Source organism: Procambarus clarkii, chromosome 75 (assembly GCF_040958095.1).
Source record: "Procambarus clarkii isolate CNS0578487 chromosome 75, FALCON_Pclarkii_2.0, whole genome shotgun sequence".
Lineage (NCBI taxonomy): Eukaryota > Metazoa > Arthropoda > Malacostraca > Decapoda > Cambaridae > Procambarus > Procambarus clarkii.
The window spans coordinates 21,750,912-21,769,371 of NC_091224.1; the positions used below are offsets into that span (position 1 = coordinate 21,750,912).

Genomic DNA, 18,460 nt, shown 5'->3' on the forward strand with positions numbered 1-18,460 from the left:
AGGCTTCTAAAAAAAAAAAAGTGTGAGTGTGTGTGTGTGGGTGTGGGTGGGTGAGTAAGTGAGTGTGTGTGTTTGTGTGTAATTACCTAAGTGTAGTTACAGGATGAGAGCTACGCTCGTGGTGTCCCGTCTTCCCAGCACTCTTTGTCATATAATGCTTTGAAACTACTGAGAGAGAGAGAGAGAGTGTGTGTGTGAGAGAGAGAGTGTGTGTGTGAGAGTGAGTGAGTGAAAACTAAGAATGGGTGGTGGTGATTCAGGGGCAACAATGACTAGAGGAATGGATGTACCCATTCTATCCAGTTTTGGGAAATGATAAATCTCCCTATAACAAGTAGGTCATTTTAATGATTTTTTTAACCTAACAAAGTTAGTTTCCTAATTACCAGATAATAATGAGTGTGGGGAGACTGGGGGTTATTTGACGGGGAGAGAAAAAAAGGGTTAGTAACACGGCTACATTTCCCCCCCCATCATTTATTGTTCATAGCTATACAGAATTAATACTAATGTCTCCTGCTGGTCTGCTCAAGTCTATACCTTTCACATTGCATTCCCCCCCCCTCCCCAAAGTTATACTTTTCCATTTATTTTGAATGTTTCTCTGCGTTCCCTTTCGATCGTGCCATGTTATTTACCTTGCATTTACTCAGTCTTGAGGTGCACGATACCCACAAGATCTGGCAGTCCATACGAACGTAAAAATTAAGGAAACAGCAGAAGGCATATGGCTCTATATGAGGCAGCTGCTATTTATATATCCACCCAAACTCATTCTCATATATGCCTACCTTACAGCTTGAAACAATCCAATGATGCGATGTCTTAATATGTTACCAGGTAATTACCACCATAAACCAATAACCATTTTCAACCGAGTATTTATCCAGGTCTTTCTTAACTGTAAACTTATCCAATATTTATCCATTCTTTTGAGTTCTATTTAGTGTCAATGTATATTGAAAATCTTATTTACATCTCATTAGTTATACACAATTATCCATTTATACACTTCTATCACGTCACCCCTTACTCTTCCCCATTTTAACATACCAAGTACTCAAGAGAGAATTCACAAATCTCGCCTCCGCAATCGACCAGGCACCATAGACAAAAGGGTGATGTATTAAAACAGGATTTCCCATCAATCTTTGGGAGGAAAAAACAAAAACATTTAAAGCATATGCATGATATCTGAAAAATAATTTTACTTGTAGATTACAAAGGTATCAATATGTATGGATAACACACACAAATTAAATTTGATGTCTATAAACAATAATACCAGTAATAAGAATAATAAATATATTAAGGAAATTTATAGTGCACAGTTAAGAAAATTTGGAAATTACAGTAGACAAGAGTTAATCATGAATCGTGAAATTCCTTGAACGCACAGCGTTTCAGACAGGATCTATGGTTGACTTGGATAATGAAAAGAACATAATTGTTATAAAAATATCAGATACTGTATGTATAAGAGAACTTATGCATAAAATACAGTAATTACATATATAAATCTACTACCTAACACTGACCATGCGAATGTACTTGAGAGAGAGAGAGAAGAGGGGGAGAAATTTAGTCAAAGGGAGAAACCTTAAATGGTATAAACCACTGAGCAAAGGAACTGAAAGGAAAATTAAAGTGATTTTTAGGTAAGGAAAAGTACACAAAAATCTAAATACAGTATATGTCACCCAAATATAAAAATATATGTGCTGTAAGAGTAAAAATGAAAATTAAAAAAATATCTGCAGCAAAATACTTGTACAAACAGCTCAAAACAATCTTATCTCTAAACATACTATCGCATACAGGAATTATGTGTGAGAAATTTGTGTCAAAGATCACGGTTAATGAGAATATCCAAAGGTGCTGCAGTTTCCAAAATCAATCAAAATATTTTCAGTATCCCACATTATTTAAGTGATGGTAAAAACGAGATGCAATAATGGGAAAAAAAAAACTACTGTGTACTCTCACTCGAACTGACTAATATGAACCAATCTCCTTCCATTCCATCTCAAAATCCACTAACTTCGACCATTTTTGTCAACCATTATTGGTCATTTATGTTTTGGATTATCTTAAACAATACATAAAATTAATATTTTAATGCACAAATGACAAGCATGCAAAATTGCTCCCTCCCTTGCTGGAGCCGGTCGGCCGAGTGGACAACACTGCTGGACTTGTGATCCTGTGGTCCTGGGTTCGATCCCAGGCGCCGGCGAGAAACAATGGGCAGAGTTTGTCACCCTATGCCCCTGTTACCTAGCAGTAAAATAGGTACCTGGGGTGTTAGTCAGCTGTCACGGGCTGCTTCCTGGGGGTGGAGGCCTGGTCGAGGACCGGGCCGCGGGGACACTAAAAAGCCCCGAAATCATCTCAAGATAACCTCAAGATATATAACCTCCCTTCCCCCCCCCCCCCCCAAAAAAAAAAAATCCATAGAACTTAACTAGGCTTAGTGGCTTTCTTATTGCGTAAAAAATTATGCCAACTTAGGCAACTTAAAAAATGCATTCCGATTCACATTAAGAGGATCTACCATTCCTACTCATTTCCCACTTTACTGTATAGCCAAATTTTACTGGATAAAATCTAAATTTTAACCTGTTATGATGATGATCTCTCAAGAGATCCTCACTGTGCAGTTTTTCACACACAACTCCGAGTACACATCACCCCCCACATCCCAGCCCTTAAACATTATACGGTATTTCAAACATAGCACCATGATTTGAAAAGTTTCTTTTGTCTAAGATCTGTGGTATTTCTTATTAACTTGATGCAATTAACATTTAAGGAGAAGTAATGAACAAAAGAAGCCACCAAGTTGGGAAGATTAATATTTAAAGAGAAGTGGGTCAATATCCAGTTTTGACTAAGCATAACTTCTCACAAAATTTAAACTAGCCACAGAATATATCTAAAATAAGGACCATCAATTTTCCTGCTCCTAAAAACACAGTTATAGCTCTAGCTTTCCCATGAAATAGCATTGAAACCTCATTCAATTCAACTTTATGGAATAATTATCTCGACCACTCTCAAAATAAAATTTCTAGCACTGTCGCGTAGTATCAAAAGAACGTTCCTAAGCCACCTACCCAATCTCTATTGAGGCAAATTCTGATCTGGAATGAACGTTATTTATTTGTACAGTACCTGTACTACATGTGTAATTTTTGTGTATCTAGTTATATTTCATTTAAAATACTAGAATCAGAACGTATTAATGAATTCCAGTCCAAAAAACATTCTACTGGTCAAAGACCAGGCCGCGGGGACGTTGAGCCCCGAAAACATCGCAAGGTAACCAGCATAGCTTATGTTATCTGTATTTTACAACAGAAGGACAATTTTACACTGCAACTGCCACTCCAGAAAGTGGGGCTCTATTCGACCAGGAGTACACAGTAATTGTTAACCACCAAAATCAAAAAGATTCTTTCCTCAGAAATGGAAATGAAAAAAAAATCACATCCAAAAAGAAGATATGAAATTAACATGCGAGGGGGTTTGAAACATTTGAAAATAAATGTATTTTTACATACAGTCAGCAACTGTATTAACTAAATAGTCTGGGACAAAATCTGATCATTATATTCGGACTGATCATATTGCTATCCCACTATTGAAATAGTTTTACGTGGCTTGACTAATACTGCATCCTAGGGACAATATTCGATCATTTAATTCAGGCTTATTACATTTCTATCCCATTTTGTTTAATAGACATAATAAACCAAAAAGCAAAAATATGCTTCTGGTTCTGGCAATCAGCTGAAATTTTTTTAGGATCCGTTGATTGTGATTTTGCATTCTTTGATAATTTATTGATATAGGCTTATAAATTATGATCTAACACTTATACAAATAATTCAATTGCATCCTAACCTTTCTTAGAATTCTTCCCTGCAGCATGATTTCATATACTGTACTGATAGAGTAAAAGTAGCCAATTCGTTCATTATTTAATTATATATAAAAAGGTAATTGGTCACATTAGTCAAACCCAAGAGTATATTTGGGATGCATCACAATGTGAAATTCTCTTATCTTAAGCTCGATAAACAGAAAAAAAAACCTGCAGCTTAAAATGAAATGGTAACAGCAATAAAGCAACAAAAACACATTTAGCTGGATTGAAATGACTGAAAATTAAATTACCGCTTCCTACAACAACGATTAACTACGATTAAGTAGCTGCTGTTTTAGGTAAACAAAAAATTTATTAAAATATTGCTTGGCTCTTTACATGGTGCCTACACCACATACTTATCCACTTGAAATGCAAATAGCTTTTCCTGCTGAAATTATTTGTATTGCCAGATTGAGAGCAGAAATGCGCAACATCCTTGCCAGGACACGCGAGCATCTGTCGTCACTGCCCATGAGCAGATGGGCAAGGTCAATCTCTAAAGGTTGGAAGCCCCCCAATTCCAAGGTACAGTAGTTAAAAAAACAAAAACTTCATAGAAAAATGATCATTGATGGTTCACTTATAAAAACACACTACATCACCCTATAATACATTTGTTGCAGATGCAACAACAAATGATAACCTTCTTGATTGTGCCACCAAATGAAAGGACGTTTGGTTTTAAATGTATGCATCCATCTTGCAGCAGTTTTAAAATGAAAATGATTTCTCCATTTAATCCCTGTCTAATCCTGTCTAATGAGAATGCCTATAGTCCTATTAAACTCACAGAGTAACGATCACGGCAATTTCAAAACCTCAGATCATCCTACAGTGTCAGTGTGACGTTTGTTTTCCTGTACAACCAATGAATCAGAAATTACGAAGAACTTGTTGCCGGAACAGAATACCTTGCTTGAGATGAGTCCCTTCTAATATTACATTAATTCAAATAAATAACAATGATTTAGTTTAATGGCCATATTTTCTAGCAACTCAAGAAAATATTAAACATGACTAGATATCTACATTGATGAGCTTTATTGGAGACCAAGGTAGTTGTTGATGCCTTGAACAATGAAAATAATTGCTGGTTGCCATGCCACTAGCAATCTAATCCAATCTAGTAACTGTCCATAAAACACATGGGGTTTCTCCCATGGGTTGCAAAACATTTTCTTGAGATCCACCTGTAAGGAACAACATTCATCAATACAGATACTGTATTCATTCAAAAATGGATTCATTCACTGCTGAACAATGAAACAAATAGTTAAATTATACCCTGCTAAATGTACAGCACAAATTTTAATGAGAGAATGTGGATTTTCTCATTGATAAATCTTGTTAAGTGTGATTACTCTGTGAACAAATTTTAATATTAAAGAACACTTAAATGTAAGACACAAAAGAATACAGTATAGTAGCATACATTTTTTTCCAAGAATATTCCTGCACTAGCCCTAAGCCTCTGGCTGGCTATGCAACCTGTCCTCTTAAAAAGAACGTCACTTTTGGTCGTTTGCCCGTATGGCCGAATATGGACGCAATTTGAAAATAAAAAAAAAATTAATATAAATTTGGGATTTTTTTTCAACAACAGTAAGTTAAGGGTCCTCTGATAGGTGGGCAGGAAATTCTTATAAAGTTTCAAAACGGTATGAAAAACGTTAATGAAAGAATCCTTTTCTAAGCTGGCCGAGTAAGCCGGACGACTCGAACAGAAAACGGAACAGTACGTCACTTTTGTGAGTCAATTTCATTTCAAATTACGTCCAAATTTGGCCATAGCGCGCATACGGGCGAAAAGTGACATTTTTAAGAGGACGGGTTGGGCTATGTGGCATTAATGATGCTGGCTGCAGTTAATAGGCCTTAATCTATAGGCTGTAGGGATAATAACATTACATATTATAATATGGCAGGCAGCACATATAAAGAAGGCTATGAAGTGTTACTTCTGCCATTAACAGAGGGGTCCTGAAGCTCATGTAAGTTCATGACAAAATTCCGGTAAATTCTGATATACAGTACATACAGTACAGTATTTGTAAAAAATTCACAGATCTTAACAAAATCGTTAAATTTAACAACATGTAAACTAGCGTAGTTTTTTGTTCGCAAGCGGTAACAAAATATTAAAAGTCTGCCCTCGAACTATGCAGGAGTTAAGTAAAAGAACATGTAAAGCAAACCAAGAAACTGAATATTGTATATTGCAAAATTTGCTTTCCTTTATACAATATTCCGTTTCAAAATAGAATTTGTTTTGAGACCTCCAAGATTCCCATTTTCACTTTCTACTCAGAAAAATACCTATTTTAACATCATTATTTAATTCCCCCCTGTACTGTACATGTACTTTCAAACCAGAAGTTCACAACATAAGTCTAGAATGCTTGGCATGTCCTAAGATGCACGAATATTGCCCAAAACATAAGACCACCACAAGAACACAGGACGTGTAGCGGCCACCCTGGGAAAGCTCAAGACCAGGGGTTGGGGGAACATGCGACTTTAAGGGGCTTTTTTGTGATAATCAGTGTGGCCTTCAAGAGCAATTTAAATCAATGAAACTTGATTTGCAATTTTGTTTTTGACATATTTAAACGTATACAGCACATAATACAATGTGCAGCCTTTGTGAAATCTTCACTAAGTAAAATATGGTTTCTGCATGACAAAATGTCCCCCACTCTTGAACTAGACCAAAGATGATTATCTCCAATAATCAATGATAATCTGATCTCAACCTTTGTAACTCTAAAATTCTTACCCCCACTATCTGATCATTATCCTGTTATAACACTTTCTCACAACATTTAGTAAACAAATGCCTCTATAATTTATACACTCAGTATATTCTTGGCTGCCATACAATCTTGTAGGAAATGATTGAATTTACAATGAAAATTGTAGAGAGGTGTGGATTGTAGACAGAACAATACCTAGTGTGGATTTATTTATTTAACAGTGCTCATTATATTCTATTTATAAAATTTATTGTAAATGTGTTAATTTATATAGAAGCTAATACCATAAACTTATTTACTATACAGTACTTACAAAAATAAATTCTTACTCTTTAAATCCAAAATAATGCAAAAGATTATGATGCAACTGCCTAAAAACTGAGCACTTTTTACTTAAGTGTTGTGTTGACTACAGCAGTTTGGTAAAAACAAAGGCCGAGTCTAATAAATCATACAAGATATCAGAACACCAGATCCCTGAAACTTCACTGTACTTTTCAAGTTAGTAGACACTATTAGAAACTAATAGTGTCTACTAACTTGAAAAGTACAGTTTCCTATAAAGTTGAGTACTATAGTGTTAATTATCTATTCAATCCCATATTATGCAGAAAAAATCTGACGGGTATGTTTACATATCCATGTCTTGTATGATCTAATCTAACCAAATAAACATATCCAAGCTATCTCCTGCATATATTTTAAAATATGGGGAAATAAATCAAGCTTTCAATGTAACGAACAAATTTAAAATGGGCCCACAGTAAGCCCCTCTCCCCAAGCTTAGCTCTTGTTACCTTTAAACCTTAGCTAGACACGTGAGGTCTCTCAAGATCCGTATGTTGCCTATTTGAAGCCAAAACCTAAATCTGCATCACTATGAAGTGAGGGTTGCTTGGGAATGAAGAAATCAGTGCAAAACTGAGAATATTCCCCCCAGAAAGAATAGGAGCAACAAAACAGGATAACAGCTTGAAGGAATTAGGCAGCCCCCATGAAAACACGTCCAAACGATCATCGGTCTAGAGTAAATACCCGCACCGGTATGTACCTCACCACCACTAAATGACAGGTCACCTGGCATCTCAGCCAGACGGCCCTTACCTCATTCCTTTTATCAGGTGGCCGAGGCTCAATACATGTTGCTTTTTGCTAGATTCATCAATAGCTTTACATTTTTGTAATAAAAAATGTAAAATATATACAAAAATACAGTACAATACTGTATATGCTTTCATAATGCCAAGCGAATTTATAGGAACTTTCATAATTGTGGTTGTGCTTTACTCTCCAAGAAAGCAAATGGCTGACCATGGGATGGACATTGTGACCACCAGTAGCCTCAAATTCCCTCCTTATCTCAATTCTCTATATCAAATGGTACTTTAATAATAAGAGCATAATCTGCAAAAAGTGATGGATATAGTTCTGAACATTATAGGTAAAAATCCAAGAAAATACTGTACCTTCATTGGCCATATAAGGGAAAAAAGATAACATCTCGCCTCCATAAATGAAAGCCCAAAAGTCATTGTTTTCAACGTTATGTATCTCTGTACATTTCTATTAAAAATATTATACAAGAATTTTGTCCTCGTGTCTAAATATATATGAAGGCATATGTTCCATGTCACACAAGATGTGTGCCGACATTATGTCGTAATCGTTTTTTCCATATTTTTTCCCTATGTGGACATGCATAGCTCTAGCATGCAGTACTCTGGATAATAAGTATATATACTACAGATATTAAAACAAGAATGATCAGCCTACAAAGAAATGCTACTCATGTATTAATAAATCTTACCTTCTCCTTACAATATGGGCACGTCTGTTTCTTGCCGACAATGCACCAGCCTCGAATACAAAATTCATGAAAGGTGTGACCACAAGAGAGCCGATAGGTGTTCTCAATGATCCCCTCCTCGCCCTCCTGGCACCAGCTGTGGGTTGCCACACACGGCGCACACTCCAGGCTCCAGCGTACGATGTAGGCATGCCATGTGGAGTATAGTACTGAAATTTGAAGTACATTACTGTATCAGGAATCCTGCTAAGATACGCATCATTGTTCTAAGCAATCCGAATTGGAAAATGCTAGGCTCTACTACATTTTCCATCAAAATAATATAGATTTTACGTACCAAAACAGCAGACATGGTAAAAAAAAAAAGTATACTCAAGTGATTAACAAAAGTAGAAAACAACTGAAGTATAATGGATGAGTAAATATAAGCAAGAATAAGTCTGAACAAAATTGGGGAAATATGGAATATGTGAGGATCGAGGAACTGTAAGAACAGCAAAACACAGATGACTGTATTTGGCACTGGAGGAGGGAAAGCATGCTTACAGGAATCAAGATAGAAGAAATAATAAAACCTTACAGAAAGTATACTAACCCCAACGTGAGAAGCCATCTTGCCGGCACACACTTCGGCAATATCTCGCCCAAGAACCCCATAATACAGTCCATAGAAAATAAAGATAAGGCCACTGTCCATCCACACACTGGGCTTCACTCCGAACAAGAAGTTAAAGCCCATCATAGTTATCATAATGATTACGTAACCCACCACTCCGAGGCCACAGCAGATCTTGTAGATGAGAAGAAACCATTTATATACTTGTCTGCAATAATAATAAACCAAGATTATTAATAGGCAATACAGATTATTTGCTATCACATCAATATGACTGAATATTCATGAAACTGATGGAATAGAGCTTAAGAAGATTAAACAGAACTGAATTGTCCCCTTTATTCAACAGCTACCTAAGCTTAGTTCTATCATACAGATTTATTTACATTTTAGAATAGCTTAACCACAGTGCTGCGTCAGCTGAGAAAACTCGTTTGCCCATTATTGCGCCAACAGAGAAAACACCATTTTAATTTTTTAATTTTATATTTTAGTAATTTTTTATATATATATTATTACTTAGGGACCTGATTAGAGTAACTCAATTGCAATTGCAAGACTATTCAGTCTTAGTTGGACATTCCAAGATGCTGCAGGTGGACATTCAAACTTTTCACGGGTACCAAAATATGGGACTTAAAACTACTGTTTATACTCAATAAGCAACATTATATGGGTCCCATCCCCATTAAGGCTAGCTGGACATTTGAATCAGCTGAATTTTTACCAAGGCAAGCCCAATAATGATTTTTTTTAATTTATTAGCGTTTTTTTGTTTGCCGGAAATCTCTGTACCCTAAATTTTTATTTGAGGTAATAAGTCAAAAACTTGAATTCTAATTTATTCAGCTTACCCAAAAATCTGGGCTCCTGGAATTTGCATTTCCGAACTCTTACAGCTTGTTCCTACAGATGGTATTCCAACCACTCATAGTGTAGCTCCTAAACCCCATGATGCTGGTTGACGCAATAAAAAGGGAGTGCGCGGTTATCACACAACAAGATTAATACATCTACGCACAAATGAACTGTGTCATCAAGGTGGCTGACCTGGGCGTAGTTTGCTCTAGTGGTCGCTCAAGGGCTTTCTTCACTACTATGATGGTGATGGAGGAGAAAACCAGCCAGATGAAGATGAACCGCCACCAGTGGTTATGCAGGCATAGGATGAAGGGGATCAACCAAACACCAATCATACTCACTAGCTGCAAAGTTCATTAATAATCACACATAAATTTGCAATTAAATTACGAGTCAGTTTAGTAATGTTTACAGAATTTACTGATTGATTGATGAGGATTAAGCCACCCAAAAGGTAGCACGGGCATGAATAGCCCGTAAGTGGACGCCCTTTTGAGCCATTACCAGTATCAATAGATGATACTGGAGATCTGTGGAGGTGCGACTGCACCCTGCGTGACGGGAGATGTCTCCCGTGAGAATTTACTGTTAAAAGCAATCTTTTATGATGCATTTAGTACAAGTAACATTGTTCCTAAAATTAAAATATAATTCATTTATTATGCACCCCATACCCATCCAATGAGCATTAGTAGAAAGGGTTAGAAGCACATAATAGTTTGAAGCTAGACAGAGTAACTAGTGTGAATTTCCCTATGATGTCTACTAAATTATGTTGCAGTTCTTATTACATTAGGCCTTCAGGCTGCTCATATGCAATCCAAGAAGATAATCAACTCCCTCTTCCAACACTAACTCTTCAGTTTCGTCATGAATTCAAAGACCAATATGAGATAGAATTCAAAAAGAGACTGTTTCCAAAGAGTGGCAAATTATGCCTTACGTTTTTAAGAGTGAATACCAACTGGTGCCAAATGATTACAATCCATTCTTGAGGTTATCTTGAGTTGATTTCGGGGCTTAGTGTTCCCGCAGCCCAGTCCTCAACCAGGCCTCCTTTTTGTTACACATCCCCCAGGAAGCAGCCCGTAGCAGCTGTCTAACTCCCAGGTACCTATTTACTGCTTGGTGAACAGTGGCATAAGGGTGAAAGAAACTCTGCCCATTTGTTTCTGCCTCCACCGGGGATCGAACCCGGAACCTCAGGACTACGAGTCCCGAGCGCTGTACACTCAGCCGTCAGGCTGGTAGCAGTGCATCACCCAGCACCCTGGAAGACACTGCCTCAGTCAGCAGATTCCTCCCTAAGTAGTAGTTACTTTAGATTCTTCCCTAAGTAGAAAGTCAATGGAGAGAACACACATTTGACCAACACAATTATATAACTTTTTTTTTTTGGTCCATACTTTTGCGCACGCACACACCAACAGCCGAGTGTACAGCACTCGGGAGTCATAATCCTAGGGTCCGGGGATCGATCCCCGGCGATAGCAGAAACAAATGGGCAGTTTCTTTCACCCTGATGCACTGTTCACCTAGCAGTAAATAGGTACCTGTGAGTTAGACAGCTGCTATGGGCTGCTTCCTGGGGGAGTGTGTGGAAAAAAAAATCAATTGATAGATTGACTGATGAGAAGCACGTAGCCAGAGCGCAATCCACACAAGCACAACTAGGTGAATACTAGACCACGATAGGACAAAAGCCTATCAACCTGGAACTCTTCTGAATTCACCAGCAGACTCTGGAGTCCCGAACTAGTGCCCAACCAGAATTTTTACGAAGATTAAAAAATGGGAACGTCTGTGAATCACCAGAATGCCAGTTCAAGTCACCTCATTGCCCAAAATGATTTTCTCATTGATATATCACGCCATCGCGATTTCTTTGTGATCTGAAAGAGGGGTGTAAAGGTAAGAACCCCATTACCTGCAGGTAGGCCTATCAAGCAGTGTGCACATCATTCATGGTGCCACTGAAAAGTTCTCACAATAACTACATTTCTTTCCTTCTTGAGGTTATCTAGAGGTTATCTTGAGATGATTTCGGGGCTTTTTAGTGTCCCCGCGGCCCTGGTCATCGACCAGGCCTCCATCCCCAGGAAGCTAGCCCGTGACAGCTGACTAACACCCAGGTACCTATTTTACTGCTAGGTAACAGGGGCATAGGGTGAAAGAAACTCTGCCCATTGTTTCGTGCCGGTGCCTGGGATCGAACCCAGGACCACAAGATCACAAGTCCAGCGTGCTGTCCGCTCGGCCGACCGGCTCCCCCCCCCCCCCTCGGTATACTTGGGAGTGGGTTCTGGGAGTTCCTCTACTCCCCAAGCCCAGCCTGGGCCCAGCCTTGACATGTAATAGCTTGGTTCAAAAGGCAGTTACTTGAAGTGGCCCCCAGGCCTGCATATCCACCTCAATCCCAGTTGGTCTGGCATTTCTTGTAGGGACTTGTCTAATTGATCCCTGAACACCTCCACTTTTGTTCCAGCAATATTTTATTATTATTTTCATACTAACAAGGCAGTAAAAATGTGATTCTTTGGGAAACAGAAGTAGGAAATTTTTTTACAAGAGGATAAATTAAAAATTACAATACCACACTGTACTTTCAAATGACAAATAGAACTTTCTCCCACCTGATATGACTTATAATGATTCTTTTTCCAGGCCACAAGTCCAATCTGTGCTATTATAGTAACCAACATCAAGATAAGAACCATCTCTGCATGCATCTCCTCGTGGCCCTTGTGCTTCTCGTGCAACCGAAGGTGATCTAATCTGCCGAAGAAATTATATTGATCAGAAGATAAAAAAAAAAAAAGCTAGCAATAAGAATTAGCCAAAGATGCACAGATGATAATAAAGCATATTAACTCTCTTAACTGCACACGCTATTTCTGTACCAATTTTGACATGTGGACAAAAAGATTTTGTTCTGAAGTTATTTTTTCTTTTATCAGTGTTATATCATCCAGGAAGCACGAAAATCCAAGTAAAAAGTCTCTACCTACTGTAGGTTTAGATATAGTGGCCAGGAGAAGTTGCATTTTTGGGTAAAAATAAGGCGACGTGCCACACTGAAATAACTTTGTTGATTTATTTTCATTGTTTCTTACTTTTTGTGTGTTTTAACATGTTGTGTGTGTCAATAATGGTGTTCATTATGAAAATACACTATAAGTATGTACATTTGTGTTGACCAGACCACACACTAGAAGGTGAAGGGGCGACGACGTTTCGGTCCGTCCTGGACCATTACCATTTTGTAAGTCGATTGTGATGAGGAAGTAGAGATACTTCAACATACTTTAGCCACGTTATTGTGACTCATCGCCTACATTTGTGTATAAATATATGCACAACCTGTATTTATTCATACTAATATATATAAGCCTCAATCTTGTACCATATGTTTACATAGCACACATTTTGCTTGTAAACATATACATGATAATCCCTCATTTGCTGTTGATAAAAGTTCCAAGGCTCCTAGCATGGCTGCCCTCCACATTCAGATATTGGACAGTGATGCACGCAGACACTGTCGGCATATTTTTTCTAAAGCCCTCGAAGGAAACAAATGAACTCATGATTTTTTTTCAAATATGTCAAATGGTGGACAGAGATCTCTAGTGTCAAATGATGTCCCCCCTAGATTGTGTAGGGGAAAGGCTATTAACCTATTAATAGCCTACTTAATAGCCTAAAGGCTATTAAGTAGGCAGTATTAACTGCCCGAAACGCTTTGCGTAATAGTGGCTTTAGGCATTGTATGTACTAGCTCTATCTATAAAGCCAACAAACATTGTAAAATCTCTTTATGTATGTACCTTTACCTAAATAAAAATTATTATTATTATTATTAACAAAATTGGGGGGGGGGTGGAGGGAGGGACCTTAAATCGTCTCTTGGTGATTGGAGCATATGGGCAAATTGCCCGATATGATTGGAGCAGTGTAAGGGGTTAGCAGAGTATTCCCAGAGAAGTATATGATAAGCAATAAATGTCATATAGTATGGTATCAAAAAAAAATTGTGTTCTACTACATATATAAAAAATTAAACTTGGCTTTTAATTTCCCCTCATACAGTATACTTTAGTAAAAGAAAAATGTCTTTTGAATAGCAATTTAATAAAATTAAAAAAATCAGATCAAATGAGAGTACAAATGACTTAAATACTGTAATTGGTAGGGTGCTCTAAAATGGAATTCCTGTTTTGAAGTGAAGATGTATAATTAAATGTAGCAGGGTGTGAAAAATGTACAGGTACCTGGCAAATTTCTTTTTTTGTAACAAACAAACATTTTTCTTCAATTGAACAACTATGACTAACATAGCAAAATGGTTTCGGTCAAAACTAAGTAAAGATTTTAAAACAATTTCGTTATATAATATCGATACCTTCTCTAATGTATAACCATAAAACACTGAAAATTAAGTTATGAAATCTAATAACGTAATAAAAAAAAGATTTGCTAGTACTGTACAGTACTATTAAATACCGTTACCTTAAAAGGGTTACCTTGAGATGATTTCGGGGCTTAGCATCCTCATGACCCGGTCCTCGACCTGGCCTCGACCGTAATAACAAGGACAATGAACAACTGGTAATTATATCCTCTAAATTATGTATAAGAACAGTATGTATCATGTTACTTACCTCCATTTTTCCTCTTCTGATAAAAGTACCTCCTGGTCTGTCTGAAAGATAAAATGAAAAGTGAGGCTGCAGTTACCTTAATCTTTACCTTACTTTACCTGCAGTTAAAAGTACGTCAGTTTAGTTCTATAAAAAAAAATACAGTATTCGGTATAAATAGTTAATGCCTTAAGACTTCAATACACTCCAATTACATGTATACATAAAGGGGGCCTAACTAGTTGACCTCTCACAGTGTCCATGAGAACTTTATCAATACAGCTAAATGATACCTGGTCCACTGAGCTGCGATTCATACATCAGACTGCCGGCAGTGGAGTCTAATGCCCGAAACGCTACGCATACTAATGACTTTACAAGAATGTAAAAACATCTATGCTATGCACTCTTATAAACCAAATGTACCTTCTTGTGTGTAGGTATGTATGTATATATAAATAAATAAATTATAATAATTATAATACTAAAGGCCTATTTGACCAGACCACTAACCAAGATGCCTAGTCAACAACTGAGCCACAGGGACATTGGTTCCCAGAACCAACACAAAGGATACAAATCAAAGGATAAATCTACACTGGTAGTGTGAATCCTAAAAATCACAAAAGCTCATGACTGAGCTTGATAAATGTTTTACTTCAAAGACCAAGATAACTTCAAAATTATACACTTGTCGTAAACCTTAGGGGGCGTCACATCTGAAATAGACGAACATGCCGATGACGAAGTTTATCAACCTGAACATAACCAAAGATAATGGCTTAATTGCCAATGAATCTCACAAAGCCTGAAAGTTGGCCACTAACAATACCTGTAATGAAAATAATGGGGGAACCTTTGACAAGCTGCTGGCTAACTGTCCCCATCGAGGCTACTAGAGTTGGGGGCCTTCAGATATATTTCAGGTATATAATAAATATGCAATGGTCATACAGTATTACATAGTATAAAAATCCACACTTATGTATTTGTGAATTTTATGTAAAGATACACAGTTTACTATGGAAAAAAGAGTTAATAAAGAATTCCCCCTATTTTGGATTGTAGGTAAAAGTAACGATTAATTTACATGCAGTACTTATGGGCAAGACACATACAAACTCATATATTCATTGTCTTTATGAAACCTAAGCTGGTTCTTGTGACATTTGGCAGTAACAAGGGAAGACTCGAAGGCTCGTAAGACACACACAGTATCTTTGTTTAATTTATTACATTATCTACCTTCTTTCAAAATCCGTTTTTGTACTTTCAAGTTTCATATATTCATTTTTTCTCACATTCTAATTCAGTTAAGACGAGTGTACTCACCGGTCTTTATCTAAGAGCAAATAGGATTTGTGGCCCTGTCTTACCTAGAAGCTAAACTTAAATAATGGTACCTACAAAAGCATTTTTTGGATTTAGGTTATCCCTCATGGTTTATTGAAAAAGTACATAGTATATCTAAAGGCATCCTTTACACTGAGACCAAAAGATGCCATTGGAATCCTGATAAGAAAATAGTTTTGAAATTACTATATAACCCTCTATTAAATAAACTGGCCCATAATGTAAATGATGCAAGACATTAAAACGTTTTTAATTCCCCCAATACAATTAAAGAAAGGGTTTGCAAGAATAGAGTAGATGGTAGAAATCCAAAAGGCAGATATATTAACTTGTAGAGATTACAACGAAGTCTATGTGGGGGAAACACGTTGAAAACTTGAGATCAAAACTGCTGAACATAAAAAACACATTAAGAATCATGGGTGGTGGTAATGCTGTAGCAAACCATAGTTGGGAAAAGGATCATAACATTGATTTTATGAAGTGTGAAATAATCTATAAAAGTTGATGCAAGACATTGAGGGCAACAGAGATATTAGAACTCGAAGGGTAGAAGAAGGGGTTATAATAAATACTCCTGAAATACTTTCGCTGCTAACAAAAACTTTACTTCGGAGGATAGCTTTACAAAAAAAATAATTCAAAGTGAATTAAATCTTAAATAGACAAATGTAAGTAGACCCAATAGCCGCTCTCCTTTGGGAATGGACGGAGTCACGAAGGATATCATCCAGATGAACACCTCTATTAATAACAACTCCAGTTCTCAGAATATCGATGATAGAAAGGACACCTAATCGTAATTCCATAGATGAGATCTCCGCAGGTGTATCAGCAGTCAGGAATGGTAGTGACATGGTCAGGAAGTCAAGAAAGCCAAGATGATTGGATCCTGGGAAGTAGCTGCATTAGTCGTTGAGATTGAGTCTCCTTGACAAAGCACTCTGCAGAATGTCAAAGACTTAAGAACAACATAAGAACAAAGGTAACTGCAGAAGGCCTATTGGCCCATACGAGGCAGCTCCTATTCTATAACCACCCAATCCCACTCATATACTTGTCCAACCCGTGCTTGAAACAATCGAGGGACCCCACCTCCACAATGTTACGCGGCAATTGGTTCCACAAATCAACAACCCTGTTACTGAACCAGTATTTACCCAAGTCTTTCCTAAATCTAAACTTATCCAATTTATATCCATTGTTTCGTGTTCTGTCCTGTGTTGATACTTTTAATACCCTATTAATATCCCCCCGGTTATGTCCATTCATCCACTTGTAAACCTCTATCATGTCACCCCTAACTCTTCGCCTTTCCAGTGAATGCAACTTAAGCTTTGTTAATCTTTCTTCATATGAAAGATTTCTAATTTGGGGAATTAACTTAGTCATCCTACGCTGGACACGTTCAAGTGAATTTATATCCATTCTATAATATGGCGACCAAAACTGAACTGCATAATCTAAATGGGGCCTAACTAGAGCAAGATATAGCTTGAGAACCACACCAGGTGTCTTGTTACTAACGCTGCGATTAATAAATCCAAGTGTCCGATTTGCCTTATTACGAACATTTATGCATTGATCCTTTTGTTTTAAATTCTTACTAATCATAACTCCCAGATCCCTTTCGCAATCCGACTTCGCAATCACAACACCATCTAGCTCGTATCTTGTAACTCTATCATCATTACCTAACCTCAGAACTTTACATTTATCAGCATTAAACTGCATCTGCCAATCCTTTGACCATGACTTGGTGCAAGTCCTTTGACTTGGTGCAACTCTTTACATAAAATTTATAAATACACACGTGTGAGTTTTATCCAAAGTTATGTCTGTAAAAAAGACATTACCATTACTTAAATTACCAAGTACTACTACATAGTACAGCTTTATTTTAAAGGCCGCTAATCACAAATTCACACCTCCTGACTTAATCTTACCTGAACCAAGACAATAACACTGAAAATGGGGCGTTCTTAAGACACATTTTGGCTGAAAACCTTCCTCCCGGCGATTCAAAACCACGCTGCGCCTGCTACCGCAAGCAAATGCAGAGACAAGAGGCCAACAATGGCCAAAAATTCCCCTAAACTCGCTTCAAACCCGCATAAATGCCCCCGTAGCGACTACCCAAGAGCCTCACCAAGTTCTCCCTGATAATCCTGAGGAGCTTCTCATCCAGGGGATTGGGAATATGGCCTCTCGGGACGTGGTGGTGGCCGTGGTGGTGATTCATCTCCGCCATTTTTGTTGTTGTGGTCGGCGAGACTCAGCTGAGCGCGCAGGCAGGGTCAAGGAACGGAGACAGGCAGGCAGCCCAGTGTCATAGACGGTCAAGGAACGGAGACAGGCGACCCACTGTCAGACGGTCAAGGAACGGAGACAGGTTTAAATTGAAATTGAAATAAGTTTATTGAGGAAAAATACACACAAAGGGATGAGGTAGCTCAAGCTATTCTCACCCCGTTCAGTACATCGTGTTAATACATACAT

At 37.6% G+C, this 18,460-nt stretch overlaps 1 protein-coding gene across 1 annotated transcript; it reads right to left on the bottom strand.

Annotated features, from left to right (window-relative positions):
- Positions 1–1,193: 1,193 nt before the first annotated feature.
- On the bottom strand, positions 1,194–18,272 carry LOC123771743 (E3 ubiquitin ligase Rnf121). Its single transcript, XM_045764464.2, is given in 9 exon segments — positions 1,194–5,121; positions 8,492–8,620; positions 8,622–8,666; positions 8,668–8,700; positions 9,087–9,315; positions 10,158–10,312; positions 12,602–12,743; positions 14,630–14,670; positions 18,111–18,272. Coding segments are annotated over 9 exon segments (1,026 nt in total). The 5' UTR covers positions 18,213–18,272; the 3' UTR covers positions 1,194–4,971.
- Between the last annotated feature and the right edge of the window lie 188 nt (positions 18,273–18,460).